Source organism: Perognathus longimembris, chromosome 4, assembly GCF_023159225.1.
Source record: "Perognathus longimembris pacificus isolate PPM17 chromosome 4, ASM2315922v1, whole genome shotgun sequence".
NCBI classification, from domain to species: domain Eukaryota; kingdom Metazoa; phylum Chordata; class Mammalia; order Rodentia; family Heteromyidae; genus Perognathus; species Perognathus longimembris.
The window spans coordinates 12,079,618-12,106,776 of NC_063164.1; the positions used below are offsets into that span (position 1 = coordinate 12,079,618).

Consider the following 27,159-nt stretch of genomic DNA (forward strand, 5'->3'; position numbering starts at 1 on the left):
AGTGGCTGTTACTTTTGGCTGTACCCCTGACCCCTTTTTGCTTTAGTTACTTTTCAGATAGGGTCTGGCCTGGGATTGAGATCCTCCTACTTTGCCTCCCTCAAATATCACCAGTTTATTGGTTGATGTGAATTCTTGCTAGTTGTTTGCCCAAATTGACTTATTGGTTGATGTGAATTTATGCTAATTGTTTGCCCAAACTGGCCTGAAACACTGATGCTTTGGATCTACAATGCCTCAATAACTTAAGCGAGCCACTGCACCTGCTGCAAGTGACTTCTCTTATGTTTAATTTTGTGGTGGTTGCATTTCGTCTGAGATGACCCTTGTCATTTATACACTAGTATAAATCTGTTTTCACTCTTGGAAGATGAAACTATATACATATTAAGATACTTATATTTATAACTGTAAATAATTGTATATTTAATTGGTTTCCTGGTTGCCTAATTAAGCTCACAGGAAAAGGTTAGGGTGTTTTATACTATTCTTCTCAAGCTCTGAATAATAAATACAGTTTTGATGTCTTCATAGTTTTTTGAAAATATCAATGATTGATGAAAACTAGGTGGTAGAATGACTGAATAAGCAACTGGTTAATTCAAAGAACAAAGGGAACCCTCTTTTTATCAATTGCAAATTCAAAGGAACAGCTCCAGTTCTTCCACGAGTCCTCTCTCCTTTTTTCTGTAGTCAATGAGAAGTACACTGGAGCAAATTGGTTAGGGTATTTAGCTCTCCCGTTCAAATTTAATTAAGCTTTAGAACTTTTCTGTGATTTGGGGTATTTTAATGTTTTCTGACCTCTCCCCGCCCCATTTTAAAATATCAGATTAGTATGTAAACTAATTGTATAGCAACAACTAATTTTGTTTTATTTACTTTTTTTCAGACTGATAATCACCTTAAACATTATTTACATATCCTTGAGAATAAACCACTGTACCCAGTTATCTATGACAGTAAAGGGGTTGTGCTTTCTATGCCTCCAATCATCAATGGTGAGTCACTTCTTGGTGGTTTTATCCTACTCTTTAGTTTCAACAGTAGTTCACTTAAACTCAAACTGTCTTGCCCTTTAGTTTGATAGTTAAACTGAAAATCTTAATCTTTATCTTACAGTCCTAATTTACTTGTGGAGTGTTTGTATGAGTATGTTAGTGAAATTGACATTGGAGGTGAGGAGGTTTAGCTGCTACATAGCTGGTAGAAAAGTCTGGTAATACCCAAATGTTAACTTCGCTACTTCATAGCTTGTGATCATGGTGAAGCACCTTCATCTTTCCAAACATTAGTTATGTCATTGCTTTGTGCTGAAGACTAGAAAAGACAGTGCTGTAGGTAGAGGCATTCTATTATTTTCAGCATTTTCCAACTTGCAATGGAAACCTAAAATAAAAGCTGTTAAATACATTTACCACTAAGCTGTTAGTTTATGTTGTGCTCTAAAGTCAAAATGTGTTTTTTGTTTTGTTCAGCTTTACGGTGTGCTTTGTTTTCTGAAACTGCTTTGTTGTTACTGTTTGCAGGGGATCATTCCAAAATAACCGTAAATACTAAAAATGTGTTTATCGAATGCACAGGAACTGATTTTACTAAGGTAAATGAAACTTAGTTGTTGTTGTTGTTGTTTTTTTTTTTTTTGGCCAGTCCTGGGCCTTGGACTCAGGGCCTGAGCACCATCCCTGGCTTCTTCCCGCTCAAGGCTAGCACTCTGCCACCTAAGCCACAGCGCCCCTTCTGGCCGTTTTCCATATATGTGTTGCTGGGAAATTGAACCCAGAGCTTCATGTGTAGGAGGCAAGCACTCTTGCCACTAGGCCATATTCCCAGCCCCTGAAACTTAGTTTGTTTTTGTATTATCAAACAGTATTTCTTAGCTAAAACTGGTTAAAACTTCAAGTATGTGTTGTAGGTAGCATATTTTAGAAATTGAGAAAATTTCAAAGATGCAGATATTTCTGCTTCATTTATGGTACTTTCTTTATTTGATGACTTTTATTTCTTCTTTTATGCTGATCCTGGGACAAACTCAGTGCCTGGATGCTATCCTTGAGCTTTTAAGTGAGCTCGCTATGAAGTTTTATTTAGCAAATTGATAGTTTTATTCACAGTGATATATAGAATATATGGATTACTATTTCACACTTTGGAGTCACATTGGAGTCACTCCATATATTGTGTTGGATTTCCCTAGAAGCTTTTTCTAGGACATGATTTTTTACACAAGTGAAGTGAGGTAAAACTTAGCAAACTAAGAAAGATAAATTACAAGGCTGGGAAGGTGGCTTAGTGATAGAGTGCTTGCCTAGCATGCATGAAGCCCTGGGTCCAACTTCTCAGTATCATATACACAGAAAAAGCTGGAGGTGGCTCTGTGTCTCAAGTGATAGAGTGCTAGCCTTGAGCAAAAAGTTGCTCAGGACAGTGCCCAGGCCCTGAGTTCAAGCCCCAGAACTGGCAAAAGAGAAAGGTAAATCACAGTGATGGGAGAAGGCTGGAGTTTAGAAGTAAGGCAGACAGACATTTTATTTATAACCATTATATATTTGCCTTTAAATATATGTTGTCAAAATGATAAAGATTTTACTACTTAAATTTAAAAACAACAAAAAAAAACCTCATTAACACTTAATGCATTGATGGACCTTGGATATCTTTTCTGAAGCTTACACATGAGTTAAAATATATTTAAAGCAAAGAGTGAGTGTGTGTGTGTGTGTGTGTGTGTGTGTGTGTGTGTGTGTTTATTGATCCCAGTAAAGCTAATACTTTTTTCCAGGAACATTTTTCAATTAAAATTATCTAATACACTGGGATATGATAAATTATACAGGACTCTTGACATTCACACTCAGTGAGACCAATGGAGGAGGAAAACAAAGTTGCAGTGCTTATGTGCCTCTGATCATGTGAAATAATATTTACTGAAATGACTCCAGGAAATGGAAATAGGAAATTTTTCTTTGCTGGTTTTTTTTTTTCTCTTTTCTTTATGCCAGTTGTGGGGCTTAAACTCAGGGCCTGAGCATTGTTCCTGAGCTTCTTTTGCTTAAGGCTAGCACTCTATCACTTGAGCCAACAGTGCCACTTTTGACTTTTTCTGTGTATGTGGTACTGAGGAATCGAGCCAGGGCTTCATGCATGCTAGGCAAGCACTCAATCGCCAAGCCACATTCCCAGCCCCATGTTTTCTTATGAAACTGTGACCTGTCGGTATATTACCTTTGTAATAACTAAAAATAAATGAACTACCTTGGCTGTTACTGCATTTTAGGCATTATTGTACACGTTTTGTGACTAATGCATTTGATTCTCTTAGTAATGAGTGAGATAGGTATCTCTACTTAACAAGTAATTTGACTGAAATCCAGAGAGCATAGTGGCTTCTCCTGAGTCATACCCTTAGTAAGTGACTGGCCAGGATTCATTCTGGCTTCAGAGACTTGCGAACTTGCTCACATTTATTCTTGTAATCAGCCATATGTCTCTCTTAAAACCTGGTGACCTAAGGTTGAGAGTTGGGGAACTAAATGATTTGTCTCAGTCATGGATGGTAACTCTCCGAGAACTGCCTAAATGCACAACACCTGAAGATAAGAACAGGAGTCTATTTCAATTTTTACTCTACTTCCTTTCTTAGAACATATATGTGAAGTTGTTTCTAGGTGTTTGAGAATTAAATTATATTCAAATATCATTACCATCTGAGTGAAGAGAATCTATTGAGAAATTACCATTATATTTGTTGTTTTTCCTTTTGCAGGCAAAAATAGTTCTTGATATAATTGTCACCATGTTCAGTGAATATTGTGAAAATCAATTTACGTAAGTTTATTCAACACCTTTATGGAAGGCCTTTTGTGCTGTAGTGAATACATCAGGGCCTTGTGCTATACAATACTAAAAAGTGTGTTTCCTGTAACATAACTAGAATGTGTTTGGGGAGATAAAATATATACTTAATATATAAGATAAAAAATGATATCACCTTAAGAAGATTTGGTGATGTGTTAATAAGGGCAAGTTTCTGCCAACTGAAGTAGGCTGGGAAGGCCTCAAGGAGGCAATGAACTTTAACCTGTGTTTAGCAACTGTTGGATTTGTGAATGAAAAGATGGAGGAATAGCAAAAGGAACAGCTAAACAAAGAAACGTAAGAGCAGGTACCATATATGTGCTTAGTTGTATGACTATTCCAATATTTTTAAATTAAAAATTATTTAATGTACCTACATGTACTTACTGGTTACTTAGATCATAGTTTATTCTAAGGTACTAGTTACAATTCAGACTAAAACTATAACTATTAAAAGCATGGCTGAAATTATGTGGACTGTATTGGAGGTGGTTTTGTTTGTTTGGCTTTTTTTGGTGCTAGCCCTAGGACTTGAATTAAGAGCTTGGGTGCTGCCCCTGAGTTTTTTTGCTCAAGGCTAGCACTCTACCACTTGAGCCATAGCTCCATTTCTGGTTCTCACAGGCTTTAATACTCAGGCTGGCTTTCAACTGTGATTCTCAGCTCTTAGTCTCCTGAGTCACTGAGATTATAGGCGAGAACCACCTGCTCCCTTCTCATGTATCACTTGTTTTTAATTTGTATTTTAGTGGTTGTATCCATTAGCTTTTGCCTATAACTACCCCACTAAAGCCTGCGTTATGTATCTATATTGGAAAGGAGTCCACACAGGATGCATGCTTTACTCTACCCTTGGACAGTAGGGAGAGCAAGTGAATACTTCAAGTGACACTGCCTAAAGAACTGGGAGGAAGCTTCAGAATTCAGATCAGTAGACTGTTATGTACAGGAAGATAAATACAATGAACAGGATTAGAGTTTGGTGATTGAATGTGTTAAGGCTGGAGTTATGGATCAAATAAAAGACTTATTAGCTAACACATTTATAGAATTTATGGCTCCTTTTTTTTCTCTAAGTAATTGATTTCTGAATCCTCTCCCCCCTGCTTTTTTTTTCCCCAGGGTTGAAGCTGTTGAGGTAGCTTTTCCTAATGGAAAATCAAGTACCTTTCCTGTAAGTACTTATATGCTGAGGATAACAGTGCTACCTTCTAGCTATTATAGAGTACTTGTGTCTGTCACTCACTGGCCCTTGTTCAAGCTCTATACTATGTGCCTTACGTGGAGTCAGTCCTCACACCAATCCTGTAAAACAGTTGCTGAAGGCTATAACTCTAATAAATAAGTCTGATTGCATTAGTAAGGCTGATTAACTGGTAGGACACAGGATCTTGCTAAGAAATTTAAACTAGTATTACTATTTTTTTTCTTGACACAGTCTTACTGTGCTTACTAGCTCAGACTGCCTTCAAACTTCCTAAGTAGCTCAGGCTGGCCTTGAACTCTCAATCTTTTTGCCTTAGCCTCTGGAGTGCTGAGGTGACAGGTGCACACTGTCATGCCTGGCTTAAACTGGTATTATTCTTAGTGGGCTTATTTTCACCAAAATGGCTTGGGATAAAGATGACCATTTAAAAATATACAGCACTATGATTCTATTAGTTTTTCTCCTTTGGCTTTTTCACTGTTTCTTTCATCTGTGAAGTTAATCAGAGCCTACAGTAGTCAAATATCAATTTTTTAAAAACAATATTATTCAATAGTTATACAAAAGGGTTTCAATTCCAGAAGTCAGGTTATAAGTACAATGTATCTTGATCAGTGTCACCCCTTTCTTTCTCCCTAGTTTTTCCATTACCGTCCCTATCAAGTTATGTGATTCCCTCAAATTACGTAGTTCAGTTTTCACATAATATACCCTGAATCTAATGACTACATTTGCTCACCCTCCTCCCTCCATTTGTGTGCCACCCTCCTCCCCCACCATCTCATTGCCTTAAATATCTTTTATACTAGATAAAACTTACTGAGGTCAAAATTTCCCCATTCCTTATAACAAATGTTTGGCAGTATCAGTGGATCTCATACATGCTAAGCTAGTATTCTGGTGCTAAGCTGCAATTATTGCTAGTAGCTAACTCAAGACTTAGTGGCTTGAAATAATGATCATAGCTTGGCTGTTTCTCCTGAGTGTACTCATATGTATAGTTACTTAGCTGCTTTGTTAGAATGATCTGGGTAGGCCTCACTCAGACAGAGGTTTACTTCTTATCATCTTTTCCTCGCCATCTAGCAGGCTAGCTTGGTCTCATAAATTAAAAAAAAATTAAATTATTTTAAAATTTTATTTTTTTGCTGGTGCTAAAAATTGAATTTGTGAGCAAGTGCTCACAATGGTAGAGCAAGTGCTCTACCATTGGGCTACCTAGACCTCCAGCCCAAGCTTTAGCTTTTTACATGGCAGTGGTTGTAGGTTTCCAGTCGCAGGGGAGCGAGTCTAGTTCTCCACTCTTGTCCAGCCTATGGTCCTGTTGGTCAGTCCCCCTTATGGGACTGGATCTGAGGGATGGAGAAGTACACAGCATCTGTGTACTTCTGTGATCATTTACAACATCTCCAGAAAAGAAGAATTATAGACTGTTTTGCAGTTTATCTCAGCAGTAGTTAGGATTAAGCAGCGATAGCTTTTTAGTGTTTTTCTTTAAAGCAGTAATAACAACAAAAACCCAAACAACAAAAAAATCTGATCTAAGAAAGTTTTCTTTCTTGGTTTTTTTTTTTTTTTTTTTAATTTTGGTGCTGGCTCTGAGGCCTGAACTCAGGCCCCTAGATACTGTCCCTGAGCTTTATTTTTTTTTCCCCTCAAGGCTCGTGTTCTACCACTTGAGCCACAGCTCTACTTCCAACTTATTTTTGGCATTTAATTGGAGATCAGAGTCTCAACAGACTTGCCTGCCTGGGCTAGCTTCAGACTGTGATCCTCAGATCTCAGACTTGTGAGGAAGAGAGCCATCATAAATTTGAGGTGGTAAACTTTTTGAATGAGTTTTTTGGCATTTGTTAATTTATTTTTTTCTGAATATGAATTTAACTAACCTTTAGGTTGTTTTCTCAGAGAGGAAGGACTTTTTTTGGGGAAAAGCTGCTTTTGTACATGAAGTACCATATTTACTCAAGTACTTGGAAAGTTTTTTCTTGTCTTTGTTATTTTTGTAGAAAATAAGGTAAGGTTTTGTAATATGATAACTAGAGATGAATGATAGAAACTAGTGATTAATGTTATGGGTGTTAGGATTAGGTTCTCATTGTTCATCAAATTTATGAGTTTATTCCCTCACACACATGCTCATATATGGAATACTTATCTGACAAGCTTTTTCTGATCATTGAGAATGTAGCAGTCCTTGAGTTCAGCAGCTTTCCATTGTCTTGATCTAGGACTAACTGGTTAGTCATCTAAAACCTAAAATCCTTACTTGTAAAGTGAGACTACTACAATTGTTAGAGAATTAGGTCCGACTATCTTGAAAGTGTCTTCTGTTGTTTAACTCACAAGGACTACTCAGTAAAGACTTGTTATTACTCTTGTAATCATTAGCATTTGGTTCAGTGCTTCTCAAACTGTCCTGTGCATTCATTTGCCTGGCATCTTGTTGACCTGTAGACACCTATATGTACAGTGTCTGCTGCTAGCTGTACCTGAAGTCTGCCTTTCTCAGCAGCACTCAGGTGATACAGAGGCTTGTGCCCTGAAGACTACATCTTGAGTAGCAAGACTTTGGCCTGGAGCCTTTGCTTGTATCAACACAGGTTGTTAAATTTGTAGCATTTTTGCTAGTAACAGTTATGTTTTTGAGTAATTTGGAGATACATACTGAAAGGTATTATAATGCCTGGGTTTCCTACATGTCTCTTAACTCATTTGGTTGTTTACCATTTGAAAGAGAATGAGGACTAATTACAAAGAGACAACTTGTGCCTGTTGCCTCTTGAAGCAGGATGATAGCCAGGTCTTGGGGCATCTTTGCATTTCCCCACTTGGGAAATGGTAAGAAAGTAGTGTCTTCTTAATAATCTTATATGGTGGACAGTGTTATTATGATGCTTGAATTGTACTTTTTTGGTTATGCACACTACTTGCAGAAGATGAGAATGAAAAACTTTTAGCATGATTTATAAACATCTTAGAAATGATGTAATATGTAGGGAATGGGAAGTAACCATCTAAAAGAGAACATTTTGGCATTCTGTATTAACTCCCAGTAACAAAAATCATATAGCAAGTATGTGAATCAAATGTGGCAAGTTTTTCTTTAATGTTTTAAATATGAAATTTACTTTCATTATGTGGCTGTAAGAACCTCTTCTTGCCTAGGTAATAAAATGGGAACAAAGTAATTGAATTAGAGGGTCCTCAAGGTGTATTTAATGGGAAATGACTCTTTCAAACTCTTTTTTTCTTTAAGGAACTGGCTTACCGAAAGGAGATGGTGAGAGCTGATTTTATTAACAAAAAAGTTGGAATCAGGTATGCTTTGAAAGCCTCATTTATTTATTTACTGTTGGAGAGAATTCAAGAACAAAATATACAGAGCCTATTTAAGTTTTCCTGAGGAAATTCTTGGAGAAGCTTTTGATATATTTGAGACTCAGTTTCAGTTCAAATGCTAACTTTAGTTAGGAGGTCAAATTGAACTTAAAAGGAAAGATTACTATTTCAGCATATTTTAAAACATTTTAAAAAAACATGTGAACACGTTTTATATAATCTAGTGAAGTTTATGGCTTGTACGTTCCTTTTTCAGAGAAACTCCACAAAATCTTGCCAAACTCCTGACCAGGATGTACTTAAAGTCGGAAGTCATAGGTGATGGGAATCAGATTGAGATTGAAATTCCGCCGACCAGAGCCGACATTATCCATGCATGTGATATTGTAGAAGATGCAGCTATTGCTTATGGATATAACAATATTCAGATGGCTCTCCCCAAAACATACACCATAGCTAATCAAGTAAGGTTGCACCCTTAAGTAAACACTCCTTATTGTTAGAAACTGGTTATTGAATGCCAGGAAGGCTTTGAGAAAAACAGAACATAGGAATTAGGCAGTATTTGGACATGCTTTGCTATGGGAAACATTTGTTATGGGAGGATACAAAACAGATGCCCAGATGATTGGACTGAGTTGAAAACCTGAGATGGCTGGTTCTTTGAAGAAAGACAGGTTTTGAGTGTGGACTTCTTATTGAGTCTCTAAATTCGAGATGCATTTTTTTCAACTTGGGCCTGAAGGAGAAGGGTGTGTGTGTGTGTTGTGTATGTATCTGTTGAAATACATGCAATGTATGTATGGGTGTGTGTGTCATATTAGCATTATATTAGTAAGGGGAGAAAGGGTACTTTGCTTTTAATGGTATTTTCTGTATAAATCTTTCCCTTTCCCTTTTTCCCCTTTTCCCTTGAACTCAGAACTTGGTTGCTGTCCCTGAGCTTGCTCCAGGCTAATGCTCTACCATTTGAGCAACAGCTCCGCTTTCATCTTGTTAATTGGCTTAAAAAATATATATATATGTTATTGTTATTGTAGAGGTGATATACAGAGGGGTTACAGTTACATGACTCAGGTATTAACTACATTTCTTTTTGAACCATGTCTTCCTTTTCCTCACCCTCTCCCAGTTTTCCTCTCCCATCCTCACCCGCAAGATGTATAGCTCATTTTCCACATAGTACCTAGTGAGTATGGCTGCTGCATTTGTTTACCCTTTGTTCTACCTTTAGGTGCTCCCCTCCTTACCCTCTCAAAGACAAACTAACAAGAGAAAAGGAAAAGACAACAAAAATAGCAACAACAACAAAATCTCTTGTTTCCTTTCCTTGGAGTTCATTTCGTATAATATATTTTTTTAACCACTCAGTATGTTTACTTGTAGATTTATAGGCACTTTCTAGCTGCCACAGTGAGAGAAACTATGCAAACCTTTGTTTCTTTAGATCTGGCTTACTTAGCTTAATGCAGTTTTTTTTCCAAGTCTTTTCATTTCCTTACAAATGGTACAATATCATTCTTTCTGATGGAAGAGGAGAATTCCATTGTGTATATATACCACTTTTTTTGATCCATTCATCCACTGAGAGGCATCTGGGTTGACTCCATACCTTGGTTATGGTAAACCATGCTGCAATGAACATGGTTGTGCTGGTCACTTTAGTGTGGCATTGTTTATGTTGTATTGCATAAATGCCCAGGAGCCACAGCTCCACTTCCAGCGTTTTAATGGTTAATTAGCTTTCTTTCTTTCTTTTCTTTTTTTTTAGAGTAAGGTTTTATTGACGGGTACTGGTAGCTAAGGACTATTATTGTAGCTACTCAGGAACCTGAGATTTGAGGGTTGTGGTTCAAAGCCAGCCAGGACAAGAAAAATCCATGAGACGTGTGTGTCCAGTTAACTACTAAAAAGCCAGAGTTACTTTTTGTAATTATAGCTCAAATGGTATAGTACTAGTCTTGTACAAAGAGTCAGTACTCAGGCCCTGAGTTCAGGTCCCAGTACACACACACACACACACACACACACACACACACACACACACACTTCATTGATGTAAAATAGTGATTTTTTTTTTTTTTTCCTTTTCAGTTTCCCCTTAATAAGCTAACGGAACTTCTCCGGGTTGACGTGGCAGCTGCTGGATTCACTGAAGCACTTACCTTTGCTTTGGTAAGCCTTCAACATACTTTTTCTGTTTAGTACATTATTTACTTTGAATCTCTCAAGTGTTTATTCTGTGATTTCCTATGAGTTTATAAAATGTAGACTACTGAAATTTCCAGATCCTCCAAGAAAAAAGCATTCATCAAGATGATAAGTTTTTGCTAAGGAGTGTGAAACATTTCTTGTATAGTCATAGAAGAGTATGGAGACCTAGGGGGGAAAAATGACTTTAGTGACAGCTGACCAAATGTTTTATAGTTTGAATTAAGTGTTGAGGGTTCACAATGGAGTTCATAACCAAATTTATTGTTAGAATATTTGGTCTTAATTTGGTTGACTCTGCCCACTAGAGGCCGCCCTGGTTGAGGGCTTAGGGACTGTTCCACATTATTTCTTTGTCTTTGAACATGTTCATAAACATTTGTTTTGAGTTGAAAAGCTGACATAAAAGACCTAAATCAGGAAACGAATTTTATTACAAAATCAGAAGGAAATCTCCCTCCCCCACCAGATTGACCATTTGAAATAATAAAATGTGTATGTAATTTGTAGTTTTTTCCTTCTTGCTAAGCATTACTGTGGTGCGTACAATAAATCTCTTGAGTATATCAGTAAGTTTCAGCTTAATGATCTGTGGAAGGAACTACTACTGGCAACTACCAGCACCCCCATTTTATTCCTACCCCTGAAATTCTTCATCTGGTAGAGAATTTTAAGGAACGATCTAGATTTCATAGATCTAGCTTTACTTTTTCTAATTCAGCAATCAATCATCATTCATATTGCACATCTGTTGTGGACCAGGCACTGTACTAGTGAGGACGCCTGAAACTGAGCAAAGATCAGTGATAACATTTTCACACAGACAATAGAACTATGACTGGAATTCTGGCCTTTGGATTCTTTACCACTGTCTTGTGTTGCCCATGATTGCTTTACAGCACTGTGTCATTCATGTATATACATGTACATTTTCATGTGTAAGCACTCAACAATTTTATATTGAAATATAAAGAATAGTTGGATTTTTGTGTGTGTGTGTGTGTGTGTGTATGTGTGTGCTGCTAGGATTTGAATTCAGGGCCAGGTACTTCTAGGCAGCTGCTATACCACTTGAACCATGCTCCAGCCATAGATTTTAAAGAACATATGTAGTACAACCATCAACACATTCTCATTTTGATAGATTCAGAACAAAGATGTTCATTATTTGTGCCTCCAGTTTTGTCTGAGATGACCAATCATTTCTTTTCTTTTTTTTTTTTTTTTTTGCCAGTCCTGGGGCTTGAACTCCGGGCCTGAGCACTGTCCCTGGCTTCTTTCTGCTCAAGGGTAGCACTCTGTCACTTGAGCCACAGCGCCACTTCTGGCCATTTTCTATATATGTGGTGCTGAGGAATCGAACCCAGGGCTTCATGTATATGAGGCAAGCACTCTTGCCACTAGGCCATATTCCCAGCCCCCCAATCATTTCTTAAAAGGTAGTCCTTGACTTGCCAAGTACAAGCAGTTCACATCTCATTGCTGTGATTTTTTTAAAATATATCTTTGTGGCTCAGTTTTAAGACTAAATACCTAGTTTAGTCTTACTGTAAGAAAACTTTCCATAACAGTTGTGGACTTCATTTACTATTGTATATTCAAGTCCACATACATATATTAATATTTTAAAACATCTTCATTCCCACGTCCTAATTACTGCCACTTTAGGGTAGCTTAATTTAAATGCTTTTTATCCTTTTCCTACCTACACTCATGGTAAATCACAGGTCATTCAGATATTCAGCTATACTGCCATGTGTCTGTGGCACTCCTCTCTTTTGCTTGGTTTTAGTTCTCTTTGAGAGTGGCTTGCACCATGTAAATTGCATTTTAAGATTCATTTTTTGCCTTCTATCTGAATCTTGTTATGGAAAGTGTGCTGTGGGGAAAATGCTTCCCTAGTGCCCATGCTGTGTCCCCTCTACTGCCACGCAGGTCAGGGAGTTCTGCCCTGCTCAGACTGGATGTGGCCTCAGGATGCTGTGGCACAGATCACCAGAGCGGGCACTGGTGTAAAATAAGTTGATGTCACCACTTCTGTTATTCTTCATCATTTTTAGAAAAGTGATGGAAAGGCCAACTAGTCTGCAAAGATTACTTTTAGAGCAGCACAAGAACAAGATTGCCCTAATGTTGGAAAACAGCTTAGGAATCTTGATGTACTTCTATTTTCATGTTAAGTCTTAAAAGTTTTCAAAAAGATTGGCATCAGTATATGTAGTAATGATCAACTATCAATTATTATTGATTTGTTGACATGTTGGTAGACTGTTTTCTTTTGGTCTCTCACTGTAGGCTCTGTGCATATGTATAATATCTTTATCACCTTCATTATTTGGTTTTCACACTTAGTGAATTTATTTTCATAACCTCTGTATACTGTCCTGGTTTCTGGGCCAGGGAGACAGAGATGTTCTCTTTTTGGTGGGTAGTAAATTAGCAATGGATTAGAAGCCTCGGCAAGCATGTGCAGGGAAGATAAGAGATAAAATAGTTAGAATACTGGGCCGAGTTCAGGCTGTTTGCATTCTCAATCCTGCCATCCCACTATAACCCAGGACAGATTGAGAAAAATAACATTGGTAGTGAAACTAAAAAAAAAAAACAGAAGGGAGAGATAGTTTCTGACTGGGCCATTGGGAATATTCTCATGGGATAGGTGGAAGACAGGTCAGGTAAATAGAGCCTTGGAGAGTGGCTGTCTATGGGGCTGGGAAAAGTGGTACGGTCTAGGGGATGGTCGGGAGTCAGGAATTGGACTAGAAAGGTGAACAGGAGTTTGTGTCGGAAGGACCTGGGTGTTTTATACATACACACATGAAATTTTAACTTTGGCTTCATATTGTTGTTAGAATGCCACCTGAAAGCTATTAATATTACACTGCAGCTTCTTTCAACCTGAAACTGATGAATTACTAATTAGGGAATTACTAACCTAAGTTCTTAGCTTGTTATTAACTTGCTGATTCTTAAAGTTAAATGTAGTCATTTCTTTTCTATGCCTACCTATTTTGTCTGTACTTAGTGTTCTCAAGAAGATATTGCTGATAAACTTGGTTTGGATATCTCTGCGACAAAGGCAGTCCACATAAGCAATCCTAAAACAGCTGAATTTCAGGTAAGACTTTTAAGTAGGTAAGAATTTAGATAAAAACAGAGTTAGCACATAAGTTAGAAAAATCTCTCTTCAGTTATAACACATTTAATGGCACAATCTTAGAGCTTTGATAGGATTATAGTTAGCTGTTATGTGCTTTCCTGATAAAAGTTGTTACAAAACTATTTTTGTGATAGTTGATGTAACCCAGGTCTTTGTATACTTTAGGCAGACACTGAACCACTGAGCTGTATCCTAAACTTCCTTGACAGAATCTTTAAAAACAATTTTTTCTTGATGAACTTCATAGTTCTTTTTATTTTTCCAAAGCATATCTTGCTGCATAGCCTAGGCTGGCGTTGAATGTGTGATTGCATGCATCTTCCTCTGGAGGCAGAGATTATAGGCATGAACCATCACACCTGGCCTGTAGTTAGTTCTTCTATGTTTTGTGCTATCTGGCCCAATCTCTCTTACCTGAACTTCCCTTTTATAATTGGGTTTTCACATAAGCTGTCAGGTTTCATCTCTTTACCATTCATTTGTTATAAATGAACCAGAACCTGTTCTCTGAGCCTCCAAAGTCATTCTACTTTGAAAGCAACCATGACATCAGCTCTTTTTTTGCTGGTCCTGGGGCTTGAACTCTCAGGGCTTGGTCTCTGTCCTTGAGCTTCTCTGTGCTCAAGGCTAGCACTCTACCACTTGAACCACAGTGCCACTTCTAGCTTTTTCTGTTTATGTGGTACTGAGGAATGGAATCCAAGGCTTCATGCATGTCAGGCAAGCACTCTACCACTAAGCTACATTCCCAGTCTAAATGTTTAAATTTTAAGATCCTAAATTTTATTATAAAACTACCTACTAATGTGGAAAATTAGAGCTTGACTAATTGCATGGAGTGATTTTCATTAAAACTGAATGAATTTTTACTTGATTATCCCAAATCTACATTTGTTTCATTTCGTTTATCAAGTATGGCAGATTTCTTAACATATGATTACTGCCGTGTTCTTCAGGGTTACATCCTGTCTTACTTATATGGAAGTGGAAGGAAAACCAGAGATGCATAAGCTGTTTAGTATAAGTAACTGTGGTTTAGCATAAACAATCAGTATTTCTGTATAAAATTCATTAGGGATGAGAGGGAATGTCTTTTAGACATGGCACATTTTGTATTTTACTTCTGCTTTACCACCATTACTAATATGAGTAACAGACATAGATGATTAATTACATGTGAAGTTGTTTTCTTCAGCATAACTCTTAACTTTGTACTTTCTTCTAATAGATATGTTAAGAATAAACAAGAAAAACATTGTATAAATCAATATATCAAAATTTCATATTAAATATTATAAAATATATAAATATATAATACATGAATGTGGAGGGGACTATATACATATGTACATACATATCTTCATATATAATGATGGGCTTCATTATGCTGTCTTCATATATATGGATATATAAATCAGTATATTTTAATTCAAAAAATAAAATTTAGAACTACTATAATTTTTGTAAGCAGAGTTATGGAATCAGTTTTGGCTTACACAATAAATTTATTCTTACAAGTCTGGAACCTAGAAGTTGGAGATCAGGGTGGTCAGGTTCTGCTGAGAGCCCTTATCTGGGTTCAAATTAAGTCTCATAAGTTCGGTAATGAGTACATTTCTTTTTGGACAATGGCTCCCCTTCCTTCACTCTCTCCCATTTTTTTTCCCTCCTGTCCCCACCTACAAGTTGTATATTTCAATTTTAGTGTAGTGTCTAGTGAGTATCATTGCTTCAGGTCTTGGCTTTTGATTTGATTGATTTGATATAATTTATTTAAATTATTGTATTTATTTTAATTACTTTAACTGATAAAAATATACATATCTCAAATATTGAAAGCCGATATTAAATTTTAAAATAAGAAACTAATCCCTAGGTAAGACTAATCATTTAAATTATATTTTGTATGAGTATACTGGAGAATATTTTCAATTCTTTTAATGACTGGAATTGAAAATTAAAAATGACTTGGATATTTTAAGCATTGAATTTCCCAGAAGGGCCTTCCTTTGAAGCCCAGGAATGTTTTTGCTTTGTCTGGAGCAGCAATGTGTGCCTGTTTGCTTCCTGTTTGGCCAGTGCAGTATCATGTCTTTTCCTGCAGGTGGCACGAACTACCCTCCTTCCTGGTCTCCTGAAGACCATAGCTGCGAATAGGAAGATGCCCCTTCCTCTGAAACTCTTTGAAATTTCTGACATTGTAGTAAAAGATTCTAGCAAAGGTAAGAATGAATCACCTTTCATTTGCACATTTAAAAGCATCTTAATTTTTTTTTTTAATTTTCAGCTCTGTAAAAGTAGAGAAAGTAGTACAATTTATTCCTGTGAATGGAGCACCTAGCTTCAGTAGTGCCAGGCTTTTTTCATCCATATCCTTGCCAACCCCCTTGGATTATTTTAAGGTAAATGTTAGACAGATCATCATTTTATCAGTACGTATCTTAGCTCATAGTTATCAAAACTGAGCTCTACCATTCTTGTTTTTAAATAATGGCACCATTATTACACCATACTATCATCAAATATTTTATGAGTTCAATTTTCCCACTTGTTTCATAAATGTATTTTTATATTGATTGATTCTTTTTTGTTGTGGGGTTTTTTTTTTTTTTTTGGTGCGGATTATATTGGAACTTGAACTGAAAGGCCTTCAGCTCTGTATTGTCTTTCTGCTCTGGCTAGTCCTATCACTTGAGCTATACTTCCAATCCTGATTGACTTATTTAAATAACTCAGGTTTCAGTTGGTTTGTCTTTCATTTCTAGGAATGGAAATCACATTTTCGCAAATAATTTGATGAAGATTCTGATTTAAATTTACTCAACTTGCAGGTGGGCACCGGTGGCTCATACCTATAATCTTAGCTACTCAGGAGGTTGAATTCTTAGGATCATGGTTCAAAGCCAGCCTGCATAAATAAATTCCTGAGACTCTTAACTCAAACTAACTAGCATAATGTCAAAAATGAAGGTGTGGTTCAAGTGGTAGAACTCCATCCTTCAGTGAAAAAGCTAAATTAGAACTTGAGGCTCTGAGCTCAAGCCCCAGTATCAACATCAGAACAAAGCAAAACAAAACTTCAACTTCAAAAGCACCAGAGGGCTAGGGTTGTAACTCAGTGGTAAAGTGTGTGTTTAGCATGTATAAGATCCTAGGTTCAATCCCTAGCACGACAAAACAAACAAGCAAAAAACAATGAGGCACTTTCCTAATACATATGGTATCTTGGCATTCTGGTTGAGCTGTACCAGTGATTGTGAATGCATTTCATTGGTTTTGTTTTGAATATTGCTTGCACTTGGTAGGATAGCATGTTTCTTGGTCCAACACTTGAAATGCATTGGTTATTTAATAACAATGAGTGCAGTGAATAAATACACACTTTCCAGGGCAGTCTGTTTCATTCAAAGGCCACGGCTGCAGGCTCTAATGCATAGTGTGGAGATCCCCTGATGAGCAGTGCCTCAATGACTATGGCAGGCCGCTGTTCTTGGTTCTCAGGATTTTATACCTACCATCCTGGCAGTGTTTATTCAGTTGTTCTTACTCCAGACTGCAGAAATCCAGATTGTATTCCTTTGAATAGCTATCAAAAGCAGAGACCTTTAGTTTCTTTTTGTTGTTGTTTTTTGTTGGTTGTGACGTATGAAATCAGGGCCTGTTTGCTGTCCCTGAGCCTGTTTGTGCTCCAGGCTGGCGCTCTACACTCTACAGTGCCACTTCTGGGTTTTATGTGGTTAATTGGAGATAAGAGTTTCATGGGGACTTTTCTGCTGGCTTTGAACCTCAATCCTCAGCCTCCTGAGTAGCTAGGATCAAAGGTGTGAGCGACCCGTGCCCTGCTTCTCCATTTCTTTTGAAGGGAATTGTAAGCCTCATTCTTAACTATAAAAGTTATCAGGGCTGGGAATATGGCCTAGTGGCAAGAGTGCTTGCCTCCTATACATGAAGCCCTGGGTTCAATTCCCAAGCACCACATATATAGAAAACGGCCAGAAGTGGTGCTGTGGCTCAAGTGGCAGAGTGCTAGCCTTGAGCAAAAAGAAACCAGGAACAGTGCTCAGGCCCTGAGTCCAAGGCCCAGGACTGACCCCCCCCCCCAAAAAAAAAAAAAAGTAATCAGAAACTGTTGACTAAACCCATCTTAGAATTAGGTGTTGTAAGAATAGAATGCTTAGACTTTCTAACATTTACAGTGAACTATTTGTTCAAGGTTGGATTGCATCTGTTTTCCAATTTTCCTATTTAACAAATTGGAAATTTTAGGTAGATAATTGGCAATATTCCCAGAGCTTTATAAAATATTGGACTTGGATCTGGGTCAGAATTTTGTTTGGTGCATATATCCTTAGAGAATACAAGTTCATTTCAATATCATCTTGTAGAATTTTTTTGTGTGGGATTGTGGTAAATCTATAATAGAAAGTAGAAAATATCTTTTGTTTGTACCAGCTGCAAATAATTTTAAGGGTTCTTAAGACTTGGAGCTGAGAATTTGTTACCTAGACCAATATTAGGTAACTTTGTTAATGTTGGCTTGAGGCTTGGTTCTTTGAGTTTTGTACTATCTTGAGCCTTGGTCTGTCAGTATTTACAAACAAAGGATTAGGCTAATTACATTATACTTCTGACACTTCTCCCCCCTTCCCCAATTTTGTTAATACCCTTTTGACAGTAGACATCTTCCATAATGCCACGACTCCCTAAGAGCTCCAAGACCTGGGCATGCTCATGAGCAGGAGCTCAATGTCCAGAGAATAAGGGTGAGATGCAAGCTGGGCCCTGCAATTGCTGAAAAGTTTGGCTGTGGGCAGAGATCTCTGTACTGCCTTGCAGTCCTGGATAGAAGAGTCTGTGCTGGTTTCTTTTAACCTCTGTGTTCTGGCCCAGACTGGCCCAGACCCTATGTTTGGAAAGAATTCTTCTGCTGAAATGTGGGACTTAAGAGCTAGTGCTGTCAGCCAGTTTTTGACAAATCAAACCCAGGCCATTTACCTTGATTACCCCCTGATGCTTTGGAGAAGAGTTCTTGTCTCCATAGCAGGCCTTTTTTTCCTTCCTAGCCTGTTTTTATTTGAAACGACTCTACTTTTACCAGATTCGTTTTTATTTATTTCTACTTTTGCCCATTGTCTTGTACTACTTTTCTTTCAAAAATTATTTTCTTTTTTCTTTTCTTTTTTTTTTTTTTTTTGGCCAGTCCTGGGCCATGAACTCAGGGCCTGAGCACTGTCCCTGGCTTCTTTTTGCTCAAGGCTAGCACTCTGTCACTTGAGTCACAGCGCCACTTCTGGCCTTTTTCTATATATGTGGTGCTTGGGAATCGAACCCAGGGCTTCATGTATAGGAGGCAAGCACTCTTGCCACTTGGCCATATTCCCAGCCCCTCAAAAAATTATTTTCTATCATATTGGAAGGATTTAAAAATGAAGGCAGTAAATGTGCTAGGTAAGTCTGTCATCTTGAAAACATAGGTTTGTTTTTAATTGATTGGAGTGTGTTTTCTGTTTAGGTGGGCCTGGATTTTATTTCATACAAAGGCAGCTTTTCTGATGCAGTATTCTAAATATGTCCATGTAGGTTCCTTTTGTCATCTGGTATACACAGAATTCTATAGAGAGATCAGTACTGTAGTGTCCAGCGTGCTTGGCTTTGGGTAATTTATTTAGTATCTCTGTGACTCAGTTTCTTAATATACACAATGGTGATAGTGATGGCACTTACTTTATTACACTTGTTGTATGGATTGAGTGAAATTGCATTTGGAAAATTCCAGCCACATAATAAACAATGCTTATTCTTGCTCTTACTGGTAAAATGTTAGCAATGGTGAAGGCCAGATACCTAGAATCTTAGACTATGGAAATTTTTCTACTAGAGTGACTTGAAAAGCCTCATCTGGCCATAAAAGGATTATGGTTGTTTTGGTGAGGCACTAGGGGCTAAGTTTTCTTTTAACCTTGGACTTAATCGGTTTTTATTCTGTTGTACACCACCCCCACCCCCCACCGACACACACATACCTCTTTTCTTTGTTAGAAAACCAGAAAACCAAAACTAATACTAATAGAGGAATCTACTTAAGAAAGGAATATTGGTTTGGTTTTAGAGAAAATTCAGCACCAACTTCTTTTCAATAAGATTCTCATGTGTATTTTTACTGCTTAAACCATTTTCTGTTAGATTTACCTTAGCTTCGATTGATCTCTTTCACAATAATGAAACCTCTTGGAGGATAGCTGGTAATATTCCCAGAGTTTCATAAAGTATTGGACTTGGAGGTAGAGCCAGAATTTAAGTCTTGGTGCATATATTCTTAGAGAATACAAGTTCATTTCAATATCAACCTGTAGAATTTTTTTTTGTGGGGTGGTGGTAAACCTATAGTAGGTAGTAGAAAACATTTTTTGGTTTGTACCAGCTGCAAATAGTTTTGAGGGTTCTTATGATTTGGGGCTGAGATTTTGTTACCTATACCAATATTAGGTATCTTTGTTAATGGTAACTTGAACCTTGGTTCTTTTGAGTTTTGTATGATCTTGATCCTTGATCTGTCAATATTTAAAACAAAGGATCAAAAACAAACCATTATAAACAAACCATCCAAAGTGAAATGACAGCTGAGTTAAGTGAAAATTTCCCCAGTTCTCATTCATGAGAGCAGAGCCCAACCTGTGGGGCTCAGTGGGGGAGATGTGTGGCAAGCATGCATCCAAACGTCTCATTCATTGGTAGGTAGGTATTTTAGAGTTACTTTTCCTTTTAGTAGAATTGGCGTTTTAATTCAAGGCTTTGGGCTTATAGGCAAGTGCTGTACCTCCAGTCCTTCCTTTTCCTTTTAGACAACAGGGGAAAAGTTGCCAGTATGGAAGGGGACAGACCTGAAGCAAATTCTTAACACATCTCTCCAAGCCTATGAAGTACCCAGGAAACACAACGGAGTGATTACTGCCCTGACTTGTTTAGTAATATTGGAAATGAAACTAGAATCTTTACTGAATTTCAATGGCTCTCAAAGACTGGCCCCTATTTTCATGCTTGACCTAAATGCATCTCTCCCCCTCTGTCTTCCGCTCTCCCTCCCCTTCCTCTCCCTCCTTCTTTTTTTTTGTGCTGGTCTTTGGACTTGAACTCAGGGCCTAGTCACTGTCTCTGAGCTTTTTTGATCATCAAGGCAGCATTCTACCACTTGAGCCACAGCTCTGCTTCTCACTTTTTTGTGCTTAATTGGAGATAAGAGTCGTTGACTTTCCTGCGAAGGCTGCCTTTGAACTACAGTCTTCAGATCTCATTTTCCTAAGTAGTTAGGATTATAGGCATGAACCACCAGTGCCAGGCTAATATGGACTCTTAACAGACCATCTGACAGACCATCTATCTGTGTTAGATGAGTTGGTCAGGCTGCTGGTTTAACAGTGAGCCAGGCATACCCTTGAAGCATTTACTTCCACTGTAAATTAGACACATTCAGGTTGAGAGAGTCAGCTAGTGCATTTATTGAACCTCAAGATCTGAAGTTGCTGCAACATTTAAAAAAATTAGGCCTCAAAGGGACTGAGCTGGACTGGGAATCTGGCTTAGTGGTCGAGTGCTTGCTTGCCTTGCATGCACAATGCCCTGGGTTTGATTCCTCAGCACCCCAGAAAAAGCTGGAAGTGGCACTGTGGCTCAAATGGCAGAGCACTATCCTTGAGCAAAAGGAAGCCAGTGACAATGTTCAGGCCCTGAGTTCAAGCCCCAGGACTGGCAAAAAAGGTGGGGCGGGGCGGGGGGGACTGCCTGATATATCTTTTCTGTTGAGTAGGGTGGCATATATTATTGGAACAAGGAGTTGAATGCAGACTACCATAGAGTAATTTTCAGTTTAAAAACAGAAGTCAGCAGTGGTATGCTGAAGCCTTCATGTCAAGCTGCTTTGTGAGTTGATATCAGTCATCAATAGTTCATTTGTTCAATATGAAACATAACTATACTAGAAAAAAATGGGTTAAGAGAGAGAGAAAGAAGGAGGGAGGGAGGGATAGAGGGGACTATAGGAGAGCAAAGGACATAATTGTGAATTGTAATCTTTCTGCCAAGAAAAGCAAGCATAAATTGCACAACCCAATGTCATAGCCTTTTCTTGTGTCCAGATTGAATTCTTCAATCTCACATTGTTCTTTAGGGCCACTGAAGCCTCCAGCCTGCCTAGACTCACTGATTGGTCAGGGGAAGGAAGCCTATGACTGACTGTAGGTATTTGAATTTAAAAGGAACTAAAGACTAGAGAGATTAGTTTGATTTGCAAAGTATGCACGGTGATTTGAATTAGCAGGATCCATTTGTCACTTAGACATGTGTCTGTGGAGAACTGTACACCTTGGCATTAGCTACAGTACTTATTAGAGCCAGTCATGGTACTTGAACTCTGGACATGGTTGCTGTCCCTGGGATCCTTTTTGCTCAAGGCTAGCCCTCTACTACTTGAGCCATTGCTCCACTGCCAGCTTTTTCTTTGATTTTTTTTGAGATTAGAGCCTCATGGACTTTCCTGTCTGGGCTGGCTTTGAACCTCAATCCTCAGATCTCAGCCTCCTGAGAAACTAGGATTACAGGGGTGAGTCACCTGCTCCTAGCTAACTATAATATTTAAATGTGGATAGTGAATGAAATAGGTAAAAGGCCTTGATCACTCCTTTGAGGGTTCCAAGCAAGCTTGCTTCACCTTCATGTGACCGATTCCCAATTTTCCAAAGTAGTTTAGTAGTCCTGGTTTAAGCTCTGTGCCTCTAGTCCCTATCACTATTTAAATAATTTCTAAAAGTTCCCTTTGTCCTCAAACCATCTTTAAGAGAATGTTTCATTTCTCTCAGAGGCACAGTACTTATTTTTCTTTAACCATGGGCTTGAACTCAGGGTCTGGGCACTGTCCCTGTGCTCTTTTGCTCAAGGCTAGTGCTCTACCACTTTGTGCCACAGTGCCACTTCCAGTTTTCTGTTGGTTAATTGGAGATCAGAGCTTCTTGACTTTCCTGCCCCGGCTGGCTTTGAACTGTGATGCTCAGATCTCAGCCTTCGAGTAGATAGAATTACAAACATAAGCTACTAGTACCTGACTTAGCATTGGACTTTATAAAGCCTTTAATTGCAATATATTTCAGATTTTCCTTCCTTTCTTGACCACCATGGCTACCATAGCACACAACTCATTCTCTTGTCTTTTGCAATTGTATCACATATGTATGTGTATGTGTTTATTTGCTTTATATAAACTGTTATAGCATAGGAGCTTGTGCAAAGTCCTATGATTGACCCCCCAGAACTAGGACAACAAACATATAAACAAAGAAATAAATCAATAAAATATAGGATCTAGAGCTTTATACTCTTGTATGGTTGATAAAGAGCTCAATAAAATGTTTCGCTATGGTCTTGTGAGATACCTCAGTTCTGAGAAGTGGTCCATTAATTCTGGAACCCTCCAATAGTGGAAGATTATCTAGCATCCACATGTGGAATGAGGTTTTCCAAGGAAGGCTTATGTCATCAGTCTGGATTAATTCAATTTCACTATTTCATATTTTTGGCATGTAGAATTTCCAATTAATAATTCAAAAAATATGGGTATAAGGCGCATTGACATTAACGATTTTTGAAGTAGCATCATCCACATATGTGATGGCATCTTAGCTGTGTAAATATATCATTTTTAATATAGAAAGTTATTTTAGTATGTTTGGTTCCACAGAGTTAAGATCTGCTAACGTGAATATAATGTGCTCTGTCATGCATTGAATATTGTATTTTTTTAATAGATAAAAATCCATTCCAGGTTTATGGTAACCAAATAAAAGCTAACCCACAAGGCTATAACTTTCTCCCTCATGTGTTGAGAAGGTTATACATTTTTCTTCACATTTTTTTTTGGCATTATTTAGAAATGAGGAGTCTGTACTTTGGGGCATAATATAGAAGCATATAGAGAAGTTGTTCCTAAGTTTTCTCAAATTTTTTAAGTTGAAAATACATTTTGAAATTGCTGAAAGCCTGCCTGAATATATACTGTCAATTTAAGAGTAATAATATTTTTTTCCTATTTAAAAAAAAAAGTGTCCAACATCTCCCTAATCCTACACATAAACTAGTTGCCATACTTTGTATGCACTTGTGCAACTACATGTTTTGTACTTTTCTAGGTAGCCATAGATAGAGATGCTATTCAGAGTGTACACAATGGCCTTATACTTTTATGTATCCTGTTTGACCACTACTTTTTCTTCTGAACATGTGTTATATACCTTATTTATTTATTTAGCCAGTCCTGGGGCTTGAACTTAGCCTGAGCACTGTCCCTGAGCTTCTTTTTGCTCAACGCTAGCATTCTGGCCTTTTCTGTTTATGTGGTACTGAGGAATTGAACCCAGGGCTTCATGCAAGCACTCTACCACTAAGCCACATTCCCAGCCTCACCTCATTTTTTTATTTTTATTTATTTTATTTATTATTATTATTATTATTATTATTATTATTATTATTTTTTTGCCAGTCCCGGGGCTTGGACTTTGGGCCTGAGCACTGTCCCTGGCTTCTTTTTGCTCAAGGCTAGCACTCTGCCACTTGAGCCACAGCGCCACTTCTGGCCATTTTCTGTATATGTGGTTCTGGGGAATCGAACCCAGGGCCTCATGTATATGAGGCAGGCACTCTTGCCACTAGGCCATATCCCCAGCCCTCACCTCATTTTTAATTTTGTATAATATTCCATTATATGGAAGCATATAATTTGCTGTTACATGAATGTAAAATATTTACTAACATGTCTTGCAATTAATATTCTTATTCTCTGTACAAATATGTATTTTTAGAAATAGAACCTATCAGTCCATAGGTATCCACATGAAAACTTGATAAACAAAATTCTCTTCCAGGAGGAATTTTTTTTGTCTGTCACAGGGCTTGAACTCGAGGCCTGGGAGTAGTCCCTGAGCTAGCTCAAGGCTACCACTCTACCACTTTGAGCCATAGTGCCACTTCTGGTTTTTGAGTGCTTAATTAGATAGAAGAATCTCGTGGGGACTTTTCTGCTCTGGCTGACTTTGAACATTGATCCTCAAAAATCTCAGCCTCCTGAGCAGCTAGCATTATAGGTGTGAGCCACTGGCACCTGGCCAAAAAGAATTGTTTATACTGACTTACAGTCTTATCAAGAGTGTAAGGTTCTTTTTCCCCTATATTGTATACTATATTTGAAGGTGTTAAGGCTTTTCAGGATTCTTCTGTTCAGTTGCATTAAAATTCTTTAGGAGCTAAGAAGACTTTGCAATGTAAATTGTGGTCTTGTAGGTGCAAGTATTGAATAAGATGGTTGAGTAGAGTAGACATTGAAACAAAGGTGATGGGTTTTATTTTTGGAGCTTGACCACACTGTAGTCTCAAGTATTATATCTGTCCCTGACTTCCCTAGAAGCCCTCTTGGTCTCCCAGTGTCTTGGTGTATGTGACATGAGGAATGGAAAAGGATCTCTTGACGCAGTCCCTTTTCCAGTCTGTCATACATGATCACATTACCCAGCAGAACCAATTTACTTCTGATCATTGGTACTTTTTTGAGAGGATCTACACCCAGCAGGAACCTAATTCCAAAAATGTGAATTTTATGTACAGTCATATACTGGGACATCACATACCATTCTTTTTAAAGAAAAATGTCGCTTGGCATGTTCTTTCAGCCTACAGAACTGTAGCTAGCCTCCCCTCCTTTGGGTGGTTTAGATCAGCCCTCTCCAGGCAGTACTTTGAAGTCTGTAAAATACATGGATAATTTAGGCTGACATACTTGGCAGCTCCATTTAAAAGCAGAATTGTTTGATGGCATGACACAAGATGTCTGTTAACTGAGTTATAAAGAACTGAGGCATTTCCAACAAACCCTAGCTTTGGCATGAAATTTAAATAGTTCTTGCTTGTGGCTTGTAGTCAGTGAACTTCCTGTGATGTAATATGGTCTCTCAGTGCAAATATTAGGAAATGAGAATTTTAGTGTACCTAGCAGGTTCTCTAAGGAGGAATGGGTGGAAATTGAGTGTGTGGTTATTTTCTCCTTTAATTCAACTCAGCTACAGTAGAGGGAATATCTGAGCAAGATACCAAAGGAGCAAATTGAGGGGTAGAAAATGGGGATGGTAGTCCTTGGGAAATGTGAGAATTGAGCCAATTAATGGTGGTGGAAAGGCACCTAAGTAATGAGTCTAATCTAATTACTAATTACATAGCCAGAGAAGCCAGTGGTTTTTCTTTAAAATATTTCAAAATGTGTGTGTGTGTGTGTGTGTTTTGTGAAGATCTTGAAACCTTTCCTAAATAAGGTAGAATTTAATTTTTTATGTTATTTTTATTGTAATGTCATTGTTCTGATCACCAAAATCACTTTTTAAAATAATCCATGGTTTTGATTCAGATGTTGTGACTCTTTTCAGAAAGATAAGTTTTCTGTAATTTGGTGATAAGGAAAGAAATAGTCCAAGGCAAAGGTTAGTAAAATAAAGCTTCTAGTTTATGTTGCTAAGCTCTCTGAATGGTGGCATTACTGCTGGTCTCCTCTCACAGTCAAAACGGAACTACAAAGTAGTTTCAATGCGTGCCTGTGTGTTAAAGTGGAAGCATGTGACACTAACAAATGGGCACCACATGGCAGAAATACCCAGAAGCAACGCAGTAGTATGAAAGGGATAATTTAGTTCTGTTACATTTCATTTTTTTTCCCCCTTCAGGAGGAGAGAGAGAAAAAAGGAGAAGAGAGGAAGAGATGGGTAGAGGGAGGGAGGAAGGAGTGCATAGTAGACTTAGGTCCCTTGTTTTAGTATGTGCATGTGATGGTTCAGTGGGCTTTTATGCTTGACTGATTTTAATATTGATCTTTAATATTGATCTTTATTCTGTACCTTTGAGTTAGCTTTTAGACACCAGATTTCTTTATCCTTGGAAATAGGAATGATGGAGAATAATAGTTACATGGTGTTCTTGTATGGATCTCAGTTATCCCTTTGAATATGGCCCACTCTCTGCTTCTGGCCCTGTTTAGTAGCTGTTTGTATGCTTCCTTCTTTTTCCAGACTTGTTATTCAGAAAATAATTATTAAGGCTTTAGTTTGTGCAACAGTGTCCTGGCATGGGTAACTGGAGCCAAGAGCCTTGGACATAGAATACACTAAGAAATGCTAAATGGTAAGAACACTTATTTCTTCATATCTGTTCAGTCAGAAGTTGAACTAGAATAGACTTTGTTTTAATCAGAATACAGAAACTTCACCAACTTTTAAAAATAATGTATTTCAGTTATTTAAGTGGAATTTTATATATTAGCAAAGTTTGAAAGTTAAAATGTGTTTGTTATGGTACATAT

General features: G+C 37.8%; 1 protein-coding gene across 1 annotated transcript in view; it reads left to right on the forward strand.

Moving 5' to 3' along the window:
* Positions 1-27,159, forward strand: part of Farsb (phenylalanyl-tRNA synthetase subunit beta) — a 61,732-nt gene that overhangs the window by 11,951 nt on the left and 22,622 nt on the right. The window contains exons 7-15 of the mRNA XM_048344667.1: positions 893-1,001; positions 1,530-1,600; positions 3,767-3,828; positions 4,981-5,032; positions 8,325-8,386; positions 8,664-8,871; positions 10,502-10,582; positions 13,644-13,736; positions 15,883-16,000. Of these exons, the coding sequence (XP_048200624.1) occupies positions 893-1,001; positions 1,530-1,600; positions 3,767-3,828; positions 4,981-5,032; positions 8,325-8,386; positions 8,664-8,871; positions 10,502-10,582; positions 13,644-13,736; positions 15,883-16,000 (856 nt within the window). The remainder of the gene's footprint in view (positions 1-892; positions 1,002-1,529; positions 1,601-3,766; positions 3,829-4,980; positions 5,033-8,324; positions 8,387-8,663; positions 8,872-10,501; positions 10,583-13,643; positions 13,737-15,882; positions 16,001-27,159) is intronic.